This window comes from Leguminivora glycinivorella, chromosome 4, assembly GCF_023078275.1.
Source record: "Leguminivora glycinivorella isolate SPB_JAAS2020 chromosome 4, LegGlyc_1.1, whole genome shotgun sequence".
Classification (NCBI taxonomy): Eukaryota; Metazoa; Arthropoda; class Insecta; order Lepidoptera; family Tortricidae; genus Leguminivora; species Leguminivora glycinivorella.
Window position 1 is genome coordinate 13,160,568 of NC_062974.1, and position 27,237 is coordinate 13,187,804.

Consider the following 27,237-nt stretch of genomic DNA (forward strand, 5'->3'; position numbering starts at 1 on the left):
AGTCAGTCATTATTTGTGTGTAATGTAATGGCGATTTGTGAACAGTAGTTTCTTCAGAATAATATCAAATCAAATATAATAACAAAAGTCATAAAAATATACGTGATATATAAAAACTGAGATTGCCAATATGCGGTCTGTTGTAGAAATAGGGGCAAGTGTCCCTGCCTTTTTAGGAAAATTATGGAAACTGGTTAACGATACAGAAAACAATCACTTAATTTCCTGGAGCCCCGTAAGTTTATTTTATGCTTTCAGTTTACGAGATTTACAAGTTTTGATAAAACAAGTTAAATTCGGCAAATAATGGAAGAGAACCGGTAAAAGTATTCGACAATAACAACCTAAAAGAGGCGCAGTTTGACACTCCAAACATAAATAAATATAAAGATAGACGTCACGTTTTATACCATGCTATCGGCTCCTGACACCAATTTGCACCGGACGGTAGCATTTTTGTTACCTGTTTCATATATTAAGTAGTTAGATCACATAATGCATTTAATGTCTTTTTCATATATTTAAATTATACACTGTTTTTTTTGTTATTCTTCAAATTATATAAATATGAAACCATTTTTGTTTAACATATATATGTAATTTCAGGGAGGGAAAACATTTGTAATAAAGAACCAAGCTGACTTTGCTAGGGAATTACTCCCTTTGTATTACAAACACAACAATATGGCTAGTTTCATCAGACAATTGAATATGTATGGATTTCACAAAATCACATCTGTTGAAAATGGTGGACTTCGATATGAAAAGGATGAAATTGAATTCTCACATCCCTGTTTCATGAGGGGTCATTCCTACTTATTAGAACACATAAAAAGAAAAATAGCCAATCCAAAGACAATAGTCACTAGTGGAGAAAGTGGTGAAAAAATACTTCTAAAACCCGAATTAATGAATAAAGTGTTGACTGATGTAAAACAAATGAAGGGGAAACAAGAGAATTTGGATGCTAAGTTTAGTGCCATGAAACAAGAGAATGAAGCTTTATGGAGAGAAGTGGCTATCCTCAGGCAAAAACACATCAAGCAGCAGCAGATAGTAAACAATGTAAGTCTTTGATTTAACCTTTTTAATCTAATGAACACACACTAATTAATGTTTTGTCTTTTCAGCTGATACAATTCCTGATGTCCCTAGTACAACCAGCGAGACCAAGCAATGCAAATAGTAATAATGTTGGTGTGAAGAGACCCTACCAGCTTATGATAAACAGCGCAGCACACAACTCTGCAGCAGATAGCTCCCACCCAGGACGGATAAAGAACATCAAGCTGGATAAAGACACATTACTAGATGATTTGAATGAAGAGAATTTGGTAAGACATTTTTTTAACAATAGTTGACTTGGTTGGTAATGATAGCGATAAAAGTTGAATGTTAAAAAAAAAATCTAAATAATTTATTCAGCAAATAGGCCACAGGGGCACTTTTACATGTCATATCATATACATATGCACATATTTAGAAAATATTTAAAATAGAATTGAAATTACAAATGATAATACTAATTTTAAGTTCTAACTAAAGTATCTACTACTACTACTACTACTAATGTTTATGGCTATATTTGTATACTGAGTACAATCACTATATAAGAATAAATGTCTGCAAACGGCATAGATCAGTTTAAGTCTATTCTGACTGAACATGTAGGTACTAAAATTTTATATTGAATTTTGTTTGCAATAAATTAAGAAATATTGTGTCTTTCAGGAGGATGGTCCAACAATTCATGAGCTGGCACATGATGACATTTTGCATTCGGAGATCCCTCAAGATTCTCTAGACCCTGCCAACTTTGTGACGATAGATGTGCCCACCGATGCTCAAGTCAACAATGACTACAGCCCGAACACCGCAGGTGTGCAATATGAAGTCACTATGGAAGACGGAGATGATTTGGACACAGGTACTTTTTTTTAAGACTATATGCAAATTGTATTTTGCAGCTTTAAGGGATTACTATTTTAGTGCTCCATAAAAATCTAATCATACACAATCTTGTAAACTTAATGGTAACTTTTACTTGTGACAACTGTCACATCCATTCTAAAATCAATACTCTTGTAGTTGCGCTCTCTCGGAAGGGTTTCCACAGAAGACCAGCGTCGAGATCCTTAAGTGGTATCTTGACATTAAGCTGAGTGGAGACCCTTTCAGTGACGCTTAACAATAAATTAGTACTGTCTATGTAATTCCTAAATTTAAGCGTTTTCTGAATAAATTTCTTCTATTCTATTCTACTCTTAAAACCTTGCAGCTTACCTAATGTTTTCCATCTGTATATGTTATAGATGGTGTCAGAGTCACATATCCAGTAGCCAAAGTCAACAACCTATTACGGCCCCAGGATGTGCAACCAGTAGTGACATCTCCATCTCCCACCATGGTCAACCCCACATCACCATTAGATCAACCAATACTAGATCAGGTTTTCATTGATCCATCAACATTGGCAACTGCAGAAAAAACAAAAAAGGTGCAAAGGAATATTGCTAGGCCTGCAAAGAAAATGACATCAGGCAGCAGTTTTAACAACTTGAATCCTTCTGCCGATTTGAAATTACCAGCTGAAATATTTGCTGATGAAGATTCCGTTGAAAATGGTATAGCAGCTGATGAACTTCTGCAAAGTGCTCTCCAAAATGCTGCATTAGAAGGTGGCATGTCCACTTCCAAAGACAAAATGTTTGGTGGAATCAACATCAAAATTGAAAAAGCAGATAATGCCAAAACAAAGAAGTCAAAGAAATCAAGCAAGGACAATAATACAAACCAGGTGGACTTGGCGGGCATTAAGACTGAACTGCAGGATGACTTGGACTGGAATAACATGACTCTTGCCACTGTGAACAACAACAGTGACGTTAATAGGTTTAACTCTGTGTAAGTATGCATACTGCTTTTATTATTAACTTAACCTCTCGTATGCTTAGGAGCAGATCTGCTCCATATTGTTTCAACTTTAACATGTAGTTATTATGACTAATATATTAATGACAATTTTTTGACAGACGCATACGAAAGGTTAAACATAAATGTAAATAATCTCTTTTTTTGGTTCAAATATAGAAACTCATACTTGTGCCACCCCTGTAGGACGACATGAATTATCAACCAAGTGTGTGGTCGAAAATATCCACAGCCTTCAATGTATTGAATGTGTACTTTTTATTTATAATTTGTGACTTCAACATCCAGGAATAGGAGAGATAACATCAGCAAAAATCTTGAGGAATATACTTCTGTCTTTGGAACAAATTCAAACAAGTATGTGTAATTATGATAATTATTCTGAATAACAATTGTCACTGGAGGTGGCCTACTATAAATATTTATTGAAAGTTCATTAGATATGCTGCAAAATTTGCTGCTTTATCAGTTGTTTTTTTCTGGTTTCTTTTTGCTGAAGTTAAACTTTAATAAGTATCTATAATAGACCATTGAAAAATGGATTATGCTTTTAATTATTTGTATGAAATGGTAAAAGCTCACTACTCATAATATTATTGGGCTTCAATAAGGTTAAGTTTTGATAAGCCATATGTATTTAAAGTAAAAACTACACAAAGTTACTATAGACTAATTTAAAAGGGGGAGATAGCTTACTGTGTAACTGTTCTATTACTTATTTTCTACACAGTGCTTATTTGTGGTTTGTGGTTAATGATAATATAATATATCTTGTTTGACTATTTCAGGAATGACATTGATGATCATTTGGACTCCATGCAAACAGACATTGAGTCACTGAGAGAGTTATTACGGAACGACAGTTACGCTTTGGACACAAACACGCTTATGGGGGTAAGATAATCTTGCTTATATAATTACTACAATTGTGTTAATAACTATTCACTAACTACCACTATCAGTGAGTTGCTAATGGATAATTATTATTCATTTTCATCATTTTCTGCTTGGGAGCCTGAGTTCCGCTTGGAACAAATTCATTTCCATTAACTAAGTATACACAATCAATACTTAGGAGTGCTATTTGATCTCTCTTTTTTCTCGCGATGTTTTTCTGCGCCGAAGAACGACTGGCAAATATCAAATTATATCATACATTTATTGCGAAAAACTCATTCATGCGGTTTGAAAGGCGTATCCTAACAGCTAGGCTACCAATGCTTAATTATTTGACTGTAAATAATTACATTTTAACTAGGTAAATTGCATTTATCATCATGTTACACAAAATGGCGATGGTTTTTTCCTAACGAAAATTCCTAAAAACAGCAGGTGTTAATATTCGCGCGGATAATTTAAAATGGTGGACTTTATAACATAATATTGTCAACAAGAGCTGTATGTATGAATATATAATTGTGTGGATGTGTGCGTGATGTAAACATTGACGTTTGGCGGCGCGAGGTTGGCAGTACGACGGCGAGTCACGTTGCAGGCAACGTGTAGAGACAGCATGGTATGCCGTGTGCCTCGGCCGCACTCACACAGCCGTCTTACCTACGTAACGTGTATAAATATAGTATCACTGCAATACCGTCTACGCAATAGGTCCGGTCTCTGTTACGTCACGCCTGTGATTGGACGGCGGGACTTTTGAATGAAACTCGGATAAAATTTGAAATTATTTATTTGTGTACTATATCTGTTTGTTGTCCATAGATTACTGATGCAAGGCTAGGATCTACGATGTCTTTCGCCATTCCCTCCGGTCAGCTGCCGGCACACGATTACGTAATAATAATAAACATAGCCATAACATTACATTCTTGTACATACTAGTTTCACATTATCGTTGTAGGAATTTAATATGGATAAATCATTTATCTTTCTTGTAGAAGTACATATTTACTTTCAGAGAGAGATATAAACTTCATCCATCATGTTGCCGCGATTTGTTGGTAGTGTAATATTAGTTTTGTTTACCACAGAATAATTTGGTAGTAAATGGCTAGTAGAGAATGGCTGTGACATTATGATGATGACAAGAATTTGTAGTTTTATGATGAACTCGTAGTTTTAACCCTTTGATCGAAAACGTATTATGTAATGCGTAAATGACTGTTCTCACTCATGCGCGGATCCAGGGGGGGGGGGGTCATGGGGGTCATGACCCCCCCTGGAGCCTAAGTTGGCCATACAAATAGACCACGTGACCCCCCCCTGGGGCCCCGGGCCTTTACCACGTGACCCCCCCCTGGGCACGAAGCTGGATCCGCGCTTGTTCTCACTAAAGAAGCGACGTAGTAAACATCGGAAACTCTTACATTTCATAAATTACAATTTATTGCAATTTTTACAAAAATTTGCCCAATGTTTTGAAAATTTCCCTACTTTTTCGAGATGATACGTAATAAATATTCTTACCTAATAATATATTGAGGGTAGAATAAATGGATTGTACTCTATATGTACATGTAAAGGACTTTTTATGGTAAGTACCTCATTCTACCAATTAAATATGTAAGGTTGTATTAGGGGTACTGCTTTTTCTCGACGTGTCTTTGGCATTCAAAGGGTTAATAGTAATCAACTTAATTTGAACTCAAAAACATAAATGTAACATATTGTTTCAGCTGTTTGGGGCCGATGATCCGTTCTACGGTTTGTCTTATAACCCCGTGGACGAGCGAGCGAGAGCGTCCAACAGTGGTAAGCCTATCCAACATAATTATTTGCATGACAGTTTGTCCTCAACTTTGTAGTGTTCGGGTGATGGTATGGATGTTCCAATGCAGAGATACGATGATTGACCCTAAGAACCAGTGGAAACCATGACTTTCTTGTCCCATTCAACGTCAATAAAACACTTAAATTTAGGCAAAATAATATTCTTCGTTATTTTTACATTTATGTTAATTGTAGATACAACAAAACAGTATCCGATGCTTGATTTTGATTGGCTGATCCGTAACAGCGATGCCCCGCCCGCAAAGTAACCTGTACCTACATCTTTCAAGAGTTAGTACAGCAGAACCCGTCAGGGTTGGACGTTTGGTAAAGGGTTATTTTATGCTGGTTGCGGTCTGTGATACTGTCTCAGGACTTTTTGTGGCATGAACCAACTCGTACTACAAGATTCTGTGAACTTAAAACTGCATATCATCACGGATGAGTAAAGAAAATAGTGTCATTTCCACACATGTTGCGTTTCTTATCCTTTTCTTAGGTAGCAAGATGTTTATAAAGTCTTAGTTATATTGTATGCCGATCTACCTTTCTCTCTCCGCTCTCTTGGAAAACATTTAATTTTATAGTTTATTGACAATATGTTGAGGTGTGTTGTGTATATCAACTTCATTATGTTTGTGTTAAGGTAAATACAAAGTCGAATAAGTTAAAAGTCCGTCACAAAATATTTGCAGGTCATATAATGTAAGGGAATATATACTCTTATGACTTTAAATAGAGACGCTACCTATAACAACAATAAGAAACGGAATTTGGCATGGAGATTACAAGTATTTATTTTACTTATCTTTGATCCCACTTGTTTGTTGATCACAATCGTTGCGGCCAAGACACAGTAAGGTGTTGATTGTAAAATGAATGCTGGACAAACTATGATAATAATTCCACATAATTTTAGTTGCATTTGCTGTAATGATGTGTTATTGTTAATTAAAGCAAAGAAGCTGAAAGGTGAGATATCGAATGTGAGCGGGGACCAGGGCCGTGTCCAGGAAGCGTTTCCCGAGGACGATGGTACACTAAACACTAATGTCAAGTAGTTTCCGATTTTGATTTGTTCGTTGAAATTTTAACGCACGTTGTCCCGCATTCTTTTGTTTTTATTTTAGTATCTGGGTGTTCAGAAACAGTCTGAGGAAACGTACAAACGTTTTAGTTAATATTTTTGACGTGTTTTTAAAATAGTTAATACGTTAATATAACAAAAAAAATGCGAAAATTAAGTACACTATTAAAAATAATTACATAATAAGTTTTCATGTTATAGAAAAACTCACAAGTTATTTACTGGTTAAAATAATATTTAAACACTTGATTGCAAGAAATAGTTACATTACAAATAATCACAAGACAAGTAAATAATTTAACACTTTATTAGAATTTAATTTTTATTAGAATTAAAGTATGCTTATAAAAAGTGAAATGGAATTGATGGCATAAATATATTAACGTATTCGACGAAATAAAACCAGTTTTAAAAAAATCTATAAATAACTGAAACTTTTGTATGAATTACCATTGAGCTTTCATCATAAGGTCTTGATCGATATCGAATGGTGACTATTCGTGACTACAAAATAAGAGGCACATATCAAATATTTTGAACGATGTTTTCTTGAATTGCATAGTTATTTCTCATCAAAAGAAACTACTCCTAGTCATGAATATCGATACCGGCATTAAATGTTAGCCTTGTTTTGGTAACACTTTGTATAAACTAGTATCATCAACTAGTAACTATAGAGTAAAACTTTTTGGTTACTAGTAATTAGTGGCATTCAATCTCGTGATCTAAGAAATCGGTAGCTTGTAGATATAGTTTATTTGCCTATTATGTGTATTTACTATTTACAATCAAATAATTAGTTTATTGAAATTACTAAATTATTATTTTTAGGTGCAAGTGTCTCTTGAGTACACGTTTAACAGGAATTGGACCTGCATGTTTAATATATACTACTTATTTTATTGTCTTTGTATAACACATTATTTGTCACCCTCATTTTCTTTATCTTATCTTTTATACCTTTATAATATTTGCTTCATATATTTTGTGGTTGAATTGAGATTTCGATTTGATGCTAGTGCTTTTTAGTCAAAAATGAAGTGAAGTAGTTGTTTTTACGGCATTTTGTCTGTGATGTGTAAAAAAAGACGGTACATAATATACTTGCTTTCTTGCTCTTTTATACCGTACCTACTACGCATTTCTTTAGCAAACCTGGAAGCTTGGATAAAATAATTTTGTAAATATGCAGTACTTTGAATAATAATGAAAATGCATGCATGATATTATTTTTAAGATAGGTAGGCAATTAGTTTAATGATAAGATAGTTCCTCTTTAATAAAATAAAGTAATTTGACACTACCTTAGAGGAATGTACAAATACTTTAAGTATGATGTAACGGATCTCGATGGGAACGCATGAAACGTTGTATTCCTTCATAGATAATCATTAAAAAAGAACTGTTAAGGAAACTCCATTCTCAGACATATGATAATGTGTAATTTTAATTCAGACAAATATTGATTTACTAGGTTTTATCACATTTGTTTCCTATGTATACTATCTATACAGGAAGCATTAAGTCTAGAAATCAATTCAAATAAAATTTGATGGGGTAAAATGTTTCACTCGCTCGCTAATCGAACTAAATATTTTATCGGCTAGATAATCTCAGTCTTGGCATTTTCTGGTGTCGGTTGTTATTTTATACAATGCTGTTGAATCATAAGTTATACATAGATGTCTTGATACATAAATTAGCATTTCACACTTTTTGTTCATTGGTCTCATCCTTACGTTCGCTTCTAATTCAATTTCTATGCTATGTTTTGTACGGAACCACGACGAAAAAAAACTAACGATTCTTTTTTTGGGTAATTTCAGCTGAGGGGAATCAGCTTATGTCGTATACAGGGAATATTCCTTACTTTGAGGATATGAACCTAGAGTTGCCGAGCGATAACTCTCAAGAGGCGCCGGCGCCGCCGAGCCCGTCCAGTTACACGCTGAACACGCCTCAGGTGCAGCTGGGCTCGCCCGCCTTCCCGCAGAAGCCATGAGCCCCCGCCACGAGGCGTCGCGTATACTTTATGAACGGTTGAAGAACGCAAGCGTCGTCCTAAATTCTTAACTTGTGGGCCCCGAGACACACGCTCCGACGAAATTCGCTCCACGTTGATAAGTGCAGGCGTAGGGTGAAGTCGCTCGGAGACTTCCTAGCCGAGGTGTTAGGGCGTGTTTACACGAGGTCTACTTTTACATTCGATAGCCGACAGCGCCATGCTATAAAAACCATGGCGCTTTCGACTACCGAACACGACAGCAAGCGGCCCAGTGTCAACGTGTCCTGCGCCTATGAGGAAAAGGCTCAAGACAATGTATAATAAAAATAGTGATATGTCACAAGTGCGAAATGTATCTAATGCAATCTCGCACTGCTGTGTATGAAGTCTTGCCATGCCCTTTCATTTGTAAATATATTTTATTTGATCGGTTATGTGCAACACCATAATAATGTATTTGGTCTTGTTTCCATGTAAATTTTGTACAGGTATAAAATATTAAAAATATTTTTTTGTTTTCTTTGAAAGTAGTGAAGCGCGATGTTTAAATTTTATATTTGGGAATATTTGTTTCCCAACAAGTCAATATAATTATTATTGTTATTTAACTAATTCAATAATTATTGAATCATTTTATTGCGTACCATCCTATTTTTGTTGAGGCCATGGTTAACCTGATTTAGGATGTCTTGCGTTTCGGTAAAGACTCATTACTCTCACTAGACAAATGATGTCATTCAACAAAATGTACTGCTACTTATAATTTTAGATATCTATGCAATTCATACCTAAGTATATAACTAATTAATCTCAATTATTAAGCTATGCTATCATAGACTAAGTTTGTCTAAACGTCATCTCTGTCATCTTTTATGAATTTTATGTGACTCAATGAAATGAAAAAAATTATATTCTACTAAAAAGGTAATATAATATGTTGTTTAGCGTCGAATGAGCATAACATAAGCAAATTAAAAGAAACTATAGGCTAACATTTGTATCCTCGAATCGTCGGTCATCCCGTTAGTAATGAAACACGAAAATGGTGGCATTTATACAGCAAACATACTTATTATTATTAACATCCACATACCTACTGTTATAAATCATTAACTCGATAAACATCATCAATCTGGCCTAATATATTGATTCTTAAATCTGTCGTCAATAAAAGATAATACACCGTGTCCAATAAGTCCGAATACTCACATTTTACCTCAGTTCTAAAGATATAGGGATCACAGGCCATCAAATTCTTATTTAAACTAAAGAGTATATTCCTCTTAATAAAATACAAGCACAAAGTACATGAAATTTCCGAAGTGTCTAAGAAAAACAAAGAGGTAAAGTGCCAACAAAATACTTGCTCGGCACGCAGGTGACGAGTTATTTTTTATAAGGAGAATCTGTATGTGATAAAACAGACGCCACGTGTCCAAAATAAACTATTACGGGTACCGAGGATAGATATTTAAATTATTAGGAATGTTTGTCTAACAATTAGGAATATAAAAAAATCAATAAAAAAATTTAAATTGTAATAACTACAGTAAAAACAAATAAAATAAATACTTTAGTTACATACAATAAATCTAAATTTCAAAGTATAAATAATACAGTACGAAAAAAATGTGTATGTCTATAGACTTGTACCTAATATTTATGTAATTAATTATTTATATATTGCTATATACAATTGTTGATTGTTAACAAAATCATTAATAAAAAATAACAGTGATATACCTACGTGTTTCATTACTTACACCACCACCACCAAGTATCAAAGTATTAGAAGCGCTGTGTACTTGCAACTATACCGGTGTGGTCTATCGCTTCACATTTCCAAAACAATCTATCTCAAATTTGCTCCTGCACAGATTTGAACCTTACAATTATCAGGATACAGTTGCTTTTTAAATTAACTTGTTGTCTTAGCACGTGCCTAAACAGAAGCTCTTGCTCAACACAAAATAACGTTCCGGGCAACTAGAAAAATGTGCCTAGGTTCCAGAGCTCACCATCGGCCCAGGTGTGGGATGCAGTATGTAAGCGAGGTAAACTACCTTCAGTACTTACAGATAAAAGCGTTAAAATCAACGTTTTTTTCTTTAAAACCAAGGTTTTGGAGAAAAAAATGCCTTAAAGTTAAAAAGGATGCTTGGGAATGAGTATCATGTGTCCCAACAAGACGCACCTCCAGCACATTCGGCAAATGGTATTCTAGCGTAGTTTCAGACTAATTTGGCAGTTTTTTATCCGAAACATGAGTGGCCACCCAGGCCTCCAGGTTTAGGCGTATTAGACTATTTTGTATGGTCATACATGCTTTGAAGACTAAATTTTTATAAAATCATTTCAAAAAGGTTATCGAGAGTATTTGGGATGAAATGTGAAGAAAACGGTGCGTGCCGCGTTTGATCCGTTTGAGAAGCGTTTGAGGCTGGTAAACAAGTTAATGCTGGAGTTATTCCAAAACATTTGTTGTGAATGTAGTAAATAAGAGTGCCATTCATAAAATATAATAATAATGTAGTAACTATTTGTTCATTTTGTTTTATTGGCTATTTGTGCTGTATTCAAACTTATTGGACACGGTGTATATTTCGAATATGAAAAATGTCCGCAATGTACCTACGAACTTCGGTTTTCGTGATACAGTGTAGTGCGAAAAGATTTGCCTTCGTATTGTTACGGAAACTTAAGAACGTGTCATGCAATTTCAGTCAGTCTCAGTACAAGAAGTAGATACTGACAGTGACTGAATTAGCATGACAAATACAAACGTTTCCGGAAAAATCTGAAGCATTAAACATTTTGCAAAATGTACGAAAGAAACCCTTTTCGCATTACGTCTGTGTGCCTTCTGATTTGTCAAATGGCGAGTTTTAACAGTCAGAATTTTTGGAGACGTTAAGTAGCCCTTACCTGGGCTTCTTGTTTCGGGATGTTTCTTAGACTCTTATACCTTACCTAATATTAATAAATATTTGATGATAGTAATATAGAATCTGCCTTCAACATAGTGCCTGTACACCAAACGGTAGAGAGACGTATTGGTATATCGACCACGAATAATCAGTTTTTACGATGTGTTGAGATATAAGAACATGCTGTGACAATTCTGTTTTTTTTTCAGTTAATGATTTGTAATGGTTGGACTGGTCTCATGGTAACCAGTTGCAACTCTCTGGGGGGTGATTTTTGAATCTCGCATACGGGATTTTGTCACTAAAATACCGGTTGAAAACGGCAACTTGCTTATTATTTTCAGTGTCAATTTTCTTAATTCGAACGCGTGAGACTCAAAAATCGGCCCGCTGCAGGTCACTAATTATGTCACGCATTTAAATTCACCTATTCCATGACTGACTACTTTGCTGTGACTACGAGTAAATTCATCATACAGTAGATTAGATGGCAACGATAATCTTAACTTTGGACACCTTAGGAAAGGAACTAATGGTCCAATACGCTAGTGGTGTTAGTTTATCTGTTGATGACACTCATGAAATTTATAACAGCACTGGAGGTTGTTCATATAACTTTTGAGGCAATTACTTTGAAGCTAGGCATATTATATTTTGTCGCCTAGTCAAATGCATCCCGGTTTTTATTTAAGCTTTGTCCCATTATGCAGTATACAAGTGCTTTGTCTCATCCGAGTATTTAGCATGAGAGTAGTCATACATATCTCTTACATAAAAGGTATTTTCAAAACAGAGAAAAGTGACATATATTAAATCACCCTCAAACTTATTTTTTTATACGTGCAATCTCCAGTACTATTATAAATTTCTTGATAACACTAGAACTGAGAATAAAAAACTTTGCTATGTCTAAGTAATAAAATAATATCAGTATCAATTATTTACTTGTAACGATTTGTATTATATTATAATTATTCATTGTACGGGTGATTCTCTGTAAGGATGTTCAACAAACAGTCCCCTGGCAATGATTTTTTAAAATATTTATTTATAAAATCAGAAATAGTTTGTATAATTTAATTAAGGCAAATGGGTTTTATTAAATTATACTAACTATTTAGGATTTCATTAATAAATATTTCAAAAAATCATTGCCAGGGGACTGTTTGTTGAACATCCTTACAGAGAATCACCCGTACAGGGTCTTGTTATGCGAAATGGCAAATGACAGTGACGTCCTATTACATAGTACATTTCGCTACAAGTGCGGAAAAGAGCGCATACTATAAAGACGGCCAATCCATACACCTACTCTAGATGAAGCTACTTGGTCGACTGTTAAGTTTAAAAAACTTTTCAAAAACGCAATTGTGGATAGAAAATAATATTGCCCAATAGATCAATCGGCATACGTTTTCGTGTTTACTGCTCTGAATTTTTAATATAATAATGTAATATGGCCTTATACTGATGTCCGTCCGAGGTTTACAAATTGAAAAAGACACAGAATCAAACAGTTTTAGCATACCTACACGATACGGTAACGTTTTAACTTGATAAAATGAACTTTATAATTTTTTATTAAATATTATGTCGTATGACGTCACTGTCTATGTATGAATTCTGGCAGTCTGAAAGCATGTTAGACGTAGATGCAGTTTGTGTAGTACACTAGCGATTATCGCCTTTAAGATCCTCTTCAATTCCTAATTTTTGGCATAATTATGTTCTTGGTTCAGTCAGTCTCCTGAACATTAGTTCTGAACAATACTTTCGTCAGATGAGATTGCATAGTTATTTTTTGCAGAGGTCTGCACGCGGAGACTTGGTGCTAAGGGTGCGATTACATTCCGTAAACTGCTACTGCATTGAACATTAATATCCATTCTAATAGAGCTAACACACCATGACACGACTCAGCCGAGCTAATTTCCTTCCATACCTACGTGAGAGCGAGAAAAATATATCTTATTCACGCTCTCACGTACAACGTACTACACGTTGGCTCAGCTCGCTCGTGTGTTACCACTATGAGAATGGCGTTACGTAACAGTTGAATGCGGCAGCGAAGCTAGTGTAAACGCACCCTAATCAAAAAAGTCTCAAACTACGGTGATAAACGCTGGTGAACCAGACCTACTGTCAGATTATTATTACTAATTACGTAGAGAGTAATTTACCATTGTATAAAACATTTAATTTCATTACGAACAAAGTTTGGTAGAATAAAGTATGTAAGGATATAATATATATTTCGTTAAATTGATGTAAGTTATTTTTAATGTTAGATTAATAAAAGGTTGAGATGAACGAACGAGTTTCATTTTACCAGTTTTTTTTGTAAACGTATTTCACTTCCGCTCTCTCCAAACACCTTATCCTCCTAAAGGCTCACTTGCACCAACCACTTAACTCAGGGTTAGCTAGTGGGCTGTCAACTGTCAAATTCCATATCAAATGGTGGGTTAACCCTCCATTTTCGTTGGTGCAAGTGGCCAAAGCCGGTTTCGTGGGTAAGCAGTGCCGGCCAGAGCATTCGGTGTTTTTTTTTACATTTTGCCTTTTGGCGCCCCCCTACCATTTGGCGTTTGGAGCGGCCGCTCTACTCTCCTACCCTAGATCCGCCGCTGCCCCTAAGGACCAGTTAGCATATTTAGTTACCATTCAAAGGACAAATTAGCAATTGCAACTGTGCACTTAAGGAGTAGAAAACAGAGTTCATTTTGAATTGATTGAAAATTAGACGAATTGTCAGAAATGGCAACCAAAACTCACAATGCCAGTTGTATTAAAACTGGGGCACTAGGCCTAAAACTAACAATTATTCAATACAATACAATTTTTTTGAATGTTTTACTATACCAATCTTAACTTTGTGTCAGTAATTTGTGAATTGTGGTTGTTTCCTGACGAAATGCAACTTGTGAACAAAGCATTTTGTGGGTTAGGCAACTCATGTAAATAACTGAGGAAATATTTTATTAACAATTTATTGCACTAAAGATTAATTATTATTATGCACAATTTGTACTAGGTACCTACCTATTAAATTAATGTTAAATTATCACAGCTATTCTACAATTTCGTCAATTTCCTTTGAGGAGTTAGTTCGATCCAATATATTTGAAAACATTCCATGGTTATGTAGTATTTTATAACTACTACGTTTACCCATAGGTAATATTATTGGCATTACTGCGTCTATGAAAAAAAAATGGGATTTCTTAAGAAGTTAAGAAAATAATACTAAGTGTAATGTGGGCTAAATAATTTAACATTTAATAACAAGCAGTCATAGTAATCCTTTGGAGAATGTGCATGTAGCCCATAGACGCAATGATCCCAGTTGACCTTTATTAGTATTGGCAAATCACAAGTACAAACATAATATGGTTACTCAAGTAAAACCTAGCGGTCTAACACTTTCGTTGCCAGTGAGTCAATTTTATAAATATAATACATTATTATTTGGGAAATTTTAAAACCGAAGATGTTAATTAGTCTATAACGGAATGCAGTATTGTATTCGTAGGTATAGATGCCATCAGATATATCGGAGCAATCAAGCTCAACAAATCTATATCTACATACTGGCCAATCCTTCAGGCGATGCTATTTTGATAGACCTTGGTTGGTCCGATAAGAATGGCGACGGTAGTTAGGTCTACATACCATATTTACACTTCTTGGATCACATATAGGTACATACATTAAAATAAAATATGTCACTCGTATAATATCATGTTCGAACTCTTTCCTAAGGCGATCAGGAGACGCAACAATACAATGTGGAGTACATGCAACAGGAGGCCTGACTAAGATGCCAAACGTTGCGACATAGCAAACGAAAAGGTAATGTCTTTTAAATACTTATCACTTCTATAGGTATTAGTATCACAAAGAGAGATTAGCGTATCGTTCTCTACGGCGCAAAGATTGTCATTTGGCTAGGCATAGACACCGGACATCAACAATTATTATGTACACTATTATACCAGTTTTGAATAGCTACGTCATTGCCTGAATGACCATTCTTGAATTGAAGAACTTCTTTAGGTACCTACTTATTATTTTAACGATGTTTTTTCTTTTTTACTCTGCGACTATAAGTGGACGGCTTCACACGAGCGAGGATTGTCGCTAGGCCATATTCTCGCGTGGAAAATGCCTTGCGATCGAGGCAATACACGAATGTCAGAAAAACGTACGCGCTGCCTCGGTCGAGGCAGGTCTACATTGCCCGTTTGTCTTACGACGCCGCTCGCTGTGTGTCAAATTAAATAATTTAAAAATAAAGAGGATAGGGATCTCCATACAAACATTGTCCTCATTTAAGTTTCTGGACATTAATATGTAGCATGGGGCAGCTACTAACCGCAACACTCTTAGTCTTTATGCCCTTGTAATAAGGATTACAAATGTACAGCTAACAGTGTTGCCGATGGTACTATAACGAATACAAGAACGAATTAATCCTAAGCTTTGTCCACCAGAATAAGTTGTCTCCAAATGTTTATTTAATAATATTAATATCCAGAGAAGCAATGAGCACTACATTCGTATGAAAAGGCGACCACGATCGCGCGGGTCGCCCACTTTCGTCTTAATGTAACCGGAATTTCCTCATGAGTGCCGGCAGAAACGCAGCCGCCGGAGTCCTTTGCTTGACCCCGTCGACTATATAAGGTCCCGGCTTGGTCATGAGCACCGTGTGCAGAGTTGGCATGCTGCTGCCGATCAGACACGCGAGCTCGGGAGACACGTTGCGACAGCCCTGGACGTCCAGATACTTCAGTTTTCTGCTATACATCTGTACGGATTTTAGGGTTTGGTCTGTCAATTGGTTGCAACCCTGGAATAAATGAAATAAGGTTTTAAGGAGTGTCATGATGATGAGTTACGCAAAATTTAACATTATCACTTTGACATAGTGTTGAAAATCAGGTGAGAAATATAAGGGATTATGAATGTTATATCAACTATTGTAGCATTTGTAGCACAACAATTATTTTAGTCTAAATAGACAGGTTTACACAGAGTGAGGCACTTCGCGGGGCTACATGGCTTGGTCAAAGCATATCATTCGACAGAAGAAAACATGACTAGGTGCTTTTTATCATTAACAAATGAAAAACATGAACACATTTACCTTCAGTTCTAAAGTCTGGAGCCTGTGTAATCCCTTCACAATTTCCGTTACTGCTTCATCTCTTAAATTATAGCAATCAATCAAATTGAAGTGTTCAATACTAGGGCAGTTTTCCACTAAAGGAACTATTCCTTCACGGGTGATCTGTTGACACCTACTAAGGTTCAAAATAAACAGTTCTTTAAAGTTAAAAGCATATGTGAGGCTGACATCTGTGATCCTGTTACATGCACTGATGTCTAATACTTGTAGATTTTTTAATCGAGCCAAAGAGTAGCCTGTGAAAGTATCAGTATTAATTTTTTCACACATTCTCATAACATCCAATTTTCTTTTAGCATCTCGGACTATCTCTTCTTCGGCCCTGGATCCAAGGGAAATCCTTTGATGTGTATTTGTGTTATCGTAACTAGACATTATTGGCCCATCATTCTCTCCCTCTACCTCCAATTTTCCCATGCCAGTCAATCCAACATCAGACACTTTGTCACAGTAACTCATTTTTAAACTCTGTAATAATACTTGATTTTTAAATATCACCTGAACTGATGTATCAGTAACTGCATTGAAACAGTAACTTATATCTAATGAATGCAGATTAGGTAATTTTTCTAAAATCATAATCAGCCCAGTCTGATCTAAATTTAATGAATGTATATCTAATTCTTCTAATAAAGTATTTTCTTCAGGACAGATGCCTTTACTCAACCCATCTTTGGTTATCAGTTCACACTCAGACACATTTAATGACTTGAGTTTTTTTAACCGGTGCAGTTCCATTACTCCTAGGTCTGTGACCGCTCGACATCTCTGCACATTAAGGTATTCCAAGTTGACTAGATTCTTACAGATATGAACCAGAGACTGATCTGTGACTCTGCTACATAAGCTTACATCCAGCTCTCGTAAGGAAGTTTGATGAGTTGTTAGGGATAGGATTCCAGTGTTTGTAAGCTGATCACAAGATCTCACTTCAAGGGATTGTAGCTTAAGATCTGGGGTCTCTGAGAGAGATTTAAGAGCTGCACCATCAATAAGAGTATTAGAAAATAAAAGTTTTCTGATATTTCTTGCTTTAGAGGTAATAAATTGGTGCACAAAGTAAAATGTTAGTACACTTTCAGAGGGATTCTGGGATATATCTGTGCCTGTTGGGTAAAATTTTTTGACCAAGCCCAAGTGGAACTGAAGAGAGCAAGCTGATAGGTTGAGCTCCTCTAGCCCTGGTGCTGCCATTATAAACCTGTTAAACAGAGCATCGGTGAGGTACTGATTACCACACAAGCTAAGAACTTTTAGATTTTCTAGATTCTCTGCCAACAGTCCTTCAGTCTTTCCTTCTAAGAGTCTCCCAGACATAAATAGCTCTCTACAGCTTTGGATGGTTAGTGATTCCAGATTAGTACATCTCTGTAAAATGTGTACAAACACTTTTTCACAAATATCACAGTTTCTTAGAGTAAGGCTTAAAATGTAATCTCCCATTCTGTCCCAGAATCCCAGTAACTTGTTAGTTATCTCCACTTCATTGAATAAATAATTTTGATATAGTATAGAAGAATCTTCATAAATTTGTAATAAAGATGTATCTTCATTGAAAGCACTTTTGTATAAAATGACTAATTTGTTCTTTAGAAAACAGTGGGCGTTTGCAGCTTGGTACCACGCACGACATGTTTCACTGGCAGCCTTTCTATCAGATTTCGGCAGGTATTTAAAAATGTAGACTAATATCTGCAATATTAATAAATATTTCAATTTTATTTAAATACAATTTTTATGTAAGGTATGTGTACCCCTTTACATTAAATTGTATACCTAGCATATTTTTCAGAAGGTTGATATAATATTTACAAAGTGGACTTTTTATAATAATAAATAATACATACATACATACATACATACAATCACGCCTGTATCCCATAAAGGGGTAAGCAGAACACATGAAACTAATAAAGCTTCAGTGCCACTCTTGGCCAATAAGGGGTTGAAAGAAAACGAAACTGTGGCATTGCAGTGACAGGTTGCCTGCCTCTCGCCTACGCCACAATTTAACCCCATTTAAAATTTAATAAATAATAAAATAATATAATTGAAAACAATGTGTAACGGTATAGAATATTAGTGTTCTTTCTTATAAAAACTACAGGAAATTTGTGTATATTGATCTATTGTTATACTGGCCATATCAAACAAAGAAAACAAAGATTATCTCCAAGATAGAGCGAGCAATGTTTAGGTAATCAGATCACGTGAAAAAACCTTAATATGTAAGGTAACAAAGGAGTCGGTGAAATGCTTGGTATTATGAGACTATACTACTTTTTTGATCATAATGATTACTCACTTCAAACGGCAAGTCCATTATTTACTTCTTGTGATCAACACTGGGATTTTTATAGCTAAAATAACGGTATAAAAGTTAACTGTTGTCCTGCACATATGATCATTGATTTACTTCCGTCATTCTCGTTAAACTTGTTTTGACATCTGTGACATTGACTTTCCTTAAGCGTGTTTTTCTTTTTGTGCGTTATGACACTTATGACGTAGCGTTGTGACGTTATTATCGCGAATTAGGGCAATATGGACAGCCGTCAAAAAATAATACATATATATTTTTATGATGAACAGTTATACAAAAATCATTTTCTTATCTTATTATTAAATGTGTAAAAATGTAATTATTATTTAATTTGAAACTTGCATATATACTTATTTCTTATATCTGGCAAACTCAAAGAAAACTATATGCATCCTTTTCTTTAGTGCTAGAGAAAAAAAACCCTTAGTTCTTATTTACTGACAGACTTGTTTGACAGAATTATATTTTTATGAAATTCAAAACTTCTTTTTTAGTAAAAAACCCGCGAAATTCAAAAATTCGCTATTGTATGTTACTCTGTTACCTGGTTTACTATACCTATACTACCGAAACACATCCAACTTGTCAGTCAAAAAGGGCGCGAAATTTAAAACTTTATTTGAGAAGAAATATAGATGTGTCAGTCCACCGTCTACTGACAAGGTCGAATTCCATTCATACAAGCAGAATTTAAATGCCTGTGGAGGTGGAGACATTCTTTATAGTTTCTAAGTGGTCATGTAAAAGTGCACCATCACGGGTTTAGTTAGGGCTTATAAATTTTATGTATTTTGGTCATTATGGTGGATGTCTATCAGTAGGTACCTACTAAAACGTAGTGACTCAATGCTCTTTGTACCTACACTTACGTACTCCTGTAAAGAAACAGTACCTTAACTCATATACAAAATACCTAAGCCTGTTCGTGGCCTGTTCTCACATTATCCGATCCGATATCGGATGTCGCAAAGATTTCAATGGAAAAAATCCAAGATGGCGCCTGTAATGTATGGGATATCGGTCCGACATACGATATCGGATCGGATAATGTGGAAATGCACTGAGAAATATCAAAATATATCCAAAGAGCATCCCAACAAACAAAACATCCTTATAAAATCAATCTATAAGGGCTAAACACTCATAGTAGTTTTAAAATAGCATTCATTATGCCAGAGTTCCGTATAGCGGCTCATTATAAGAGAATTTGGCCTAATAGTACATTTACTCTTATAATTTGGCCATGTACACGTTAATAAGTCAAATTTATATGACTGCAATAAGGGTTTAAAAATATTTACTCTTATAGTAGCTCATTATAAGAGGATTTGGCCAATAGTACATTTACTCTTATAACTTGGCCATGTACACGTTAATAAGTCCAATTTATATGACTGCAATAAGGGTTTAAAAATATTTACTCTTATAGTAGCTCATTATAAGAGGATTTGGCCAATAGTACATTTACTCTTATAACTTGGCCATGTACACGTTAATAAGTCCAATTTATATGACTGCAATAAGGGTTTAAAAATATGTATTCTTATAGAAGCCATTTAAAATGCCTTTTCGCTGTATAATATTCAAAGCACTATAAAAGCTTTTGTTATGGCCAATTATTCTTATAAAAGTAATGCATAAGATAACTATGATGCTTTATGCCTCATAGGAGCATATTATAAAACGTCTATCCAGCAAACAAATTATAGCATTTTATAAAGTGTTTAAAAGAATTAAAGCAATACATTTTCTCTTATACAATAATTATAAAGGCATTATTCTTGAAAGTGTCGTATTAAAAGTTTTTATAAAACTTGATTCGTCATTTTGAAAATCCAGCGAATGTGAACAATCTGATCCCAACTTATCGATTAGTGGTTCCGTAGAGGATGCCATTATGGAATAATTATAAGAATATGCAGGCAAGCAGCAGTGACAGTAATACAGGTATATCGTTAAATGATGAATTGAGTTTGGATTTAGCTTAATAATTATATTTTTTGTTCTTATTTAAGGTGTCTGTAGCTCTGCGGTGAAAAATGTTAAGGTATATACAGCGGGGCCGCGGGGCAGATCTCGACTGGAGGGCAAATGTAACTGGTCCATTGTTTCCATGTTTTACAATGTTTACATTATTAAATAGAGTGTCCACCGGTTATACCAGACTAGCATGCACTCGGAGGTGGCCAATTATACATAACTGAGCGTATAAGAGACTATTACCAAGGCACTCAGTTTTTTTATCCATCAGTACCTACTAATATTAATTTTTAAGATTAACTTTATTAGAATAAGTTGCAAAAGTGTATTCCTTACTTTATGGACTTTGGTCTGAAATAAAAAAAAAATCTTTTATTGCGGATTATCATTGTGAATGTTGGACGATCTGAATAAGTGAATACAATGTTCGGCTATTTTAAGAAGAAACCGATTTTATATGTAGTCCTTTTGGGACTAGACAGATTAAAATTGAGGACCAATAAAGACAAACTCACTGTTTTTAAGATATTTATTTATGTGCAACGAAACCAAACCGATACAAGTAACTTTATAAGATTAATATTTTCAGTTCTATTGCTCACGATGTTGCTGTTTCAATGAGTCTACATACTTCAAAATATTAATATATTCTTCAGAGCGCCTACACGGTGGAAGAAATTGTAATTAACCTATCAGTAAATTTCCAAAATAATAAGTAGTTTCTTTTATCGAGGTCTTCATGAAATTTACAAAAGATATATTGATTTTCGTTTTCTTGTTTTGAATTATCAGCGCCATCTTTGCTTGGTGTGATTTTCTTACAACCTAAACTATTTCCTGCGTCCTCTTCCATTTTGCATGTTTTTTGATCCACCACTCCGGGCTTATTTTTGGGTGTAAGTAATGATTGTGACTGATTTTCTCCATCAGAATATGTGCCGTTTTGTAGTTCATCTGTAATAATAAAAAAATATTTATTTGAAGTCTTAGGCTAGGCTGTTTATAGATATCGACACAAAGTCCATTGTGATGGCGGTACTGAAATCGTCTGTGGTTTTCAATAGCACTTTTACTAAGAGGAGGAGAAGAGTTGTCATCTTCACGTCACTAAAAACGGCTGACTATGTATCTCATCCACAGATTCTGTAACAATAACCATAATAATTATTACCAGTATTTGACTCAGCATTTACAATAAATCAATAGGAAGTAATAAAATAAGGCACCAGAAGATTAAATATTCCGAAGCACAAGTTTGTTTTAAATTGAAAATTCTAGGTATAACTTCCTAATGAAATATTGAAAATATCAGTATTACCTGACATGCTGCGGACTACACGGTTTTATTTTGTTCTATGCCGGTTAATCGAACCAAACCTTTATCAAAGCGTTCCCCAAAATACCAGTTTAAAAAGAACGGTTTTTCGAACAAAAATGCAATTTCAAAGGTTTGCGCCAAGTACATGATAACTAGACAGCGGATTTCAGGTAGCGATTTAAATATTAATATGGATATGACTAGTGATATTTTTTAAATACATGTCATATGGTTTATAATCTATTATTATTACCTACATTGCACACCACAAACTTCACTGAATAATTAGATTAAATTAATGTTATTTTTTCAACAAACTACATTTAAAAAAAAGTATTTTATTCTAAATAATGGACTTTCAATTTAAATATATATAAGAAGCGAATTATTTTCATTTTTATATTCTTTGAGCCGTAATAGAAGTTTTTACTGTGCAATGCGCAGAAGAAATATTAAAGAAATAAGTATAAATAAATATTTATTTTTATTTTTATTTATTATCATAATAATTTTTGCCCAATATTCACAAAAGCATCCAAAAAGGGTTTTACTTTTATGTTCCCATACATTTTTTCGTGTGTAGAAAAAATAATAAATATTGTATGCGAGTCATATTCATATTAATATTTAAATCGCTACCTGAAATCTGCTCTCTAACGATAACGTTATGAATTTTTAACTGGTATCCGTTACAAATATTTAACTAGATGGTAAGGTTCGGGATTTCACTAATTGTGAGAAGGAACCCTAAATATATATAAAATGGCGAATCATATTGAATCACTACGTCTTCCCCAGAGTGCTTGGCTTAGAGCTTATGTTCAGGGCTAAATGGTCAGAAGAGAAGATCAATATCAAAATCTTTGTTGTTTTAAAGCTTGATGATTGACTGATTGACCTGACCATGGCCTGACTCTAAATAACAATTTCAAATAACCTATAACCACAAAATTAAAATTTTGAAAAAACCCCTGACTGCGACATAGTAGACCGGTTTTCATGAAACATGGCTAAGAACACTCCCGACTAACTCAGCTTTCAGACAAAAAAAAGTAAATCTAAATCGGTTCATCCGTTCGGGAGCTACGATGCCACAGACAGACACACACACAGACAGACAGACAGACGGACGGACACGGACGGACGGACGGACGGACGGACGGACGGACGGACGGACGGACGGACGGACGGACGGACGGACGGACGGACGGACGGACGGACGGACGGACGGACGGACGGACGGACAGACAGACAGACAGACGTAATGCAAGAACGTTTGAGAAAGGTGTTTTTGTATTTAAACCTCCTTTATTAAGATTTCATGACACATGACCATAGACATGGCGTGGACAACCCCATGACAAGCCGTTAAAATTAGTGACAGAACTTACCATTCTTTAAAATATGATTAAAACAAATAAGAGCTCGCTCTTTCCCAGTTCTCCGCAAACTCAAGATCGGTCACTTATGAGTTTGCGCAGGTTACAATGTTATTGCCACTTGTTGGGCGCCCGAGCTCAGTGCGCGTGGAGCGGCCGCCCTCGCCCTCGTGCCGACGGTCCCGCGACCCGCCAACTTTGCACGATACGCGATGTGCAAGTGAAGTGAGTCATGTCGAGAAGGAAGCAGGCGAAACCGAGGTCCTTGAAACGTAAGTTTGTACCATTAAGATGTAGGTACATTTGTACCTACAGGCTTATGTTTTGAAACTTTGGCAGATGTTTACAATATTAGCCGGCACAGCTTTGTATACAACCCCTAAAGAATACTTATTTTGTATTGTGTTTTTTTTTGCAAATTTTACTACCTATAGACAAATCCAGTTGTGTGCTTGACACTGTGTACCTATTGAACCCACGGGTGATTGAAGTTAGCAAGTTGCTTTGGTTATATTTTTGTGGCTAAGGTACTATATATAACACATAACATAAGACATAACTTACCTACAATACAAATCTTACAAACCTGTGATTTCAGAACTATGCCAAAGTAGAGTGGAAAAAACGGTATATTAAATAAGCATATTAGCAGGATTTATTGCTTACTGAACTTTTAAGGTACAGTCAACCAATTGGAACCCTAGGCCACTGTAGAACTATGTCACAGTGACGTCATAAATCAGATTGTAAGAAATCTCTTACTGCTTGTCATTTTGACATGGTTGTAGAGTGGCCTAGGGTTCCAATTGGTTGACTGTACCTATTCTTTTAAAACGTTGTTACTTATGTATGAGTTAAAGTATTTCATAGTCTGGGATTATTAAATCGTTTAACATACTTGTCAATCAATCGTCAACCTTAATCTTGTCTCTTTAACCCAGGGACCGGACAACCCCTTCCGCGCTACAAGCCTTTCATTGGGAATCCCTAACGTAAGGACGACCCAATCGAGAGGCTCTCCCTTTCGAACTGCAAGCCCATTCATTTGACTAGCCCTTACAAAAAACTTAGCAAAACAATAAAGCTAGCCCTGTGCATTGGCTTACCGCTATCCGATACGGCTTGCAATCCTTTAATAAGGGTTACCCTTATTTTAAGCGCTATTTATAAGGCTTTCCCTTTTGTTAAAGCGTAGTCGAGCCTTGCGTGAAAGAGACAGGATTATGAATCTAAGCTATTGTAAGAACAGGAAGGAAAATGCGCTGTTGCCACTCCGCACTTTGCGCCCCATTTTTAATTTTGCAACGAAACATGTTTTCGTTGGATAAAAGTAGAACACGGCTAGAAATTATTTTTAATGAACTGGGAGACAAGGGACTGATGGCTGGTAAATGATCATCGTCGCCCATAGATCAGTATGTATGTTCGTACGTATGAATGTATGTAGGTATGTATGAATGTATGTAGGTATGTATGTATGAATATAATTATGTAAATATGTATGTATGCATGTAAATATACAGTGTTGGCCGAAAATCAATACAATTAACCATTAACATTACACATTGAAAACGTTAATTGCCAACATAAAAACCAGCAGTTTTCGTCATCCAACTCGCCTTGATGAGTTAATTGGGTGAGCAGTTCCTAAGATAGAGCTGATGCTGAACCCTGGCTTTTCCCAGGGGAACGCGGGTTTGGTTTAACATAGGCAAGCGCGGTTTTCGTCATCGGACTTGTTTTGATGAGTACTTGAGTAAGCAGTAACCAAGGTAGAGCTGATGCTGAACCCTGGCTATTCCTAAGGGGAACTCGGGTTTCGTGCAACATAGGCAAACGCTGTTTTCGTCATCGGACTTGTATTGATGAGTACTTGAGTGAGCAGTAACCAAGGTAGAGCCGATGCTGAACCCTGGCTTTTCCCAGGGGAACGCGGGTTTGGAGTAACATAGGCAAGCGCTGTTTTCGTCATCGGACTTGTTTTGATGAGTACTTGAGTGAGCAGTAACCAAGGTAGAGCTGATGCTGAACCCTGGCTATTCCTAAGGGAACTCGGGTTTCGTGCAACATAGGCAAACGCTGTTTTCGTCATCGGACTTGTATTGATGAGTACTTGAGTGAGCAGTAACCAAGGTAGAGCTGATGCTGAACCCTGGCTTTTCCCAGGGGAACGCGGGTTTGGTGTAACATAGGCAAGCGCTGTTTTCGTCATCGGACTTGTTTTGATGAGTACTTGAGTGAGCAGTAACCAGGGTAGAGCTGATGCTGAACCCTGGCTATTCCTAAGGGAACTCGGGTTTCGTGCAACATAGGCAAACGCTGTTTTCGTCATCGGACTTGTCTTGATGAGTACTTGAGTGAGCAGTAACCAAGGTAGAGCTGATGCTGAACCCTGGCTTTTCCCAGGGGAACGCGGGTTTGGTGTAACATAGGCAAGCGCTGTTTTCGTCATCGGACTTGTTTTGATGAGTACTTGAGTGAGCAGTAACCAGGGTAGAGCTGATGCTGAACCCTGACTATTCCTAGGGGAACTCGGGTTTCGTGCAACATAGGCAAACGCTGTTTTCGTCATCGGATTTGTCTTGATGAGTACTTGAGTGAGCAGTAACCAAGGTAGAGCTGATATTGAACTCTGGCTGTACCTAGGGGAACTTAGGTTTGGTGCAACATAGACAAACCCGGTTTTCGTTATAGGCCCTGCCATCATGACTTGGGTGCGCAGTACCCAAGCCAGCGCTGTAGCGAAAACAGCGTTTGCCTGTGTTACACTAAACCCGAGTTCCCCTAGGTGCAGCCAGAGTTCAGCAACAGCTGGACTTTGGGTACTGCTTGCTCGAGTACTCATCAAGACAAGTCCGATGACGAAAACAGCGTTTGCCTGGGTTACACTAAATCCAAGTTCCCCTAGGTGCAGCCAGGGTTCAGCATCAGCTAAATTTCGGGTACTGCTCACTCGAATACTCATCAAGACAAGTCCGATGACGAAAACAGCGTTTGCCTGTGTTACACTAAACCCGAGTTCCCCTAGGTGCAGCCAGGGTTCAGCATCAGCTGGACTTTGGGTATTGCTCACTCGAGTACTCATCAAGACAAGTCCGATAACGAAAACAGCGTTTGCCTGTGTTACACTAAACCCGAGTTCCCCTAGGTACAGCCAGGGTTCAGCATCAGCTGGACTTCGGGTACTGCTCACTCGAGTACTCATCAAGACAAGTCCGATGACGAAAACAGCGTTTGCCTGTATTACACTAAACCCGAGTTCCCCTAGGTGCAGCCAGGGTTCAGCATCAGCTAGACTTCGGGTACTCATCAAGACAAGTCCGATAAAAAATTGGCCAAGAGCGTGTCGGGCCACGCTCAGTGTAGGGT

The 27,237-nt window shown here is 36.2% G+C and overlaps 2 protein-coding genes and 1 long non-coding RNA gene across 6 annotated transcripts in view; 2 read left to right on the top strand and 1 right to left on the bottom strand.

Annotated features, from left to right (window-relative positions):
- LOC125225721 (zinc finger protein 423 homolog) overlaps positions 1–27,237 on the top strand; it is a 138,970-nt gene continuing 111,733 nt past the window's right edge. For 3 of the 4 annotated variants that reach the window (XM_048129558.1, XM_048129559.1, XM_048129562.1), the window contains exons 1-9: positions 1–235; positions 607–1,065; positions 1,131–1,334; positions 1,732–1,927; positions 2,313–2,904; positions 3,220–3,288; positions 3,720–3,825; positions 4,651–4,722; positions 5,565–5,640. In XM_048129558.1, coding sequence (XP_047985515.1) covers positions 131–235; positions 607–1,065; positions 1,131–1,334; positions 1,732–1,927; positions 2,313–2,904; positions 3,220–3,288; positions 3,720–3,825; positions 4,651–4,722; positions 5,565–5,640 — 1,879 coding nt within the window. In that variant the 5' untranslated portion in view covers positions 1–130. The remainder of the gene's footprint in view (positions 236–606; positions 1,066–1,130; positions 1,335–1,731; positions 1,928–2,312; positions 2,905–3,219; positions 3,289–3,719; positions 3,826–4,650; positions 4,723–5,564; positions 5,641–27,237) is intronic. The other variant, XM_048129560.1, reaches the window with a different exon arrangement.
- On the top strand, positions 11,231–13,987 carry LOC125225724. Its single transcript, XR_007177006.1, has 2 exons — positions 11,231–12,663; positions 12,879–13,987. It is a non-coding gene; the product is annotated as an uncharacterized LOC125225724 (long non-coding RNA).
- On the bottom strand, positions 14,677–19,296 carry LOC125225722 (F-box/LRR-repeat protein 14-like). Its single transcript, XM_048129563.1, has 3 exons — positions 19,174–19,296; positions 16,827–18,560; positions 14,677–16,529 (listed from the first exon to the last, which is right to left on the bottom strand). Exons 1-3 carry the CDS (start codon positions 19,189–19,191, stop codon positions 16,281–16,283), a joined length of 2,001 nt encoding a protein of 666 aa, XP_047985520.1. The 5' UTR covers positions 19,192–19,296; the 3' UTR covers positions 14,677–16,280.

Bases quoted from the DNA above. Each gene is read 5' to 3' on its own strand.
- LOC125225722 (XM_048129563.1), bottom strand. The intron at 16,530-16,826 runs GTAAATGTGTTC...CATTTATTCCAG, and splicing joins TCCAGACTTTAGAACTGAAG to GGTTGCAACCAATTGACAGA.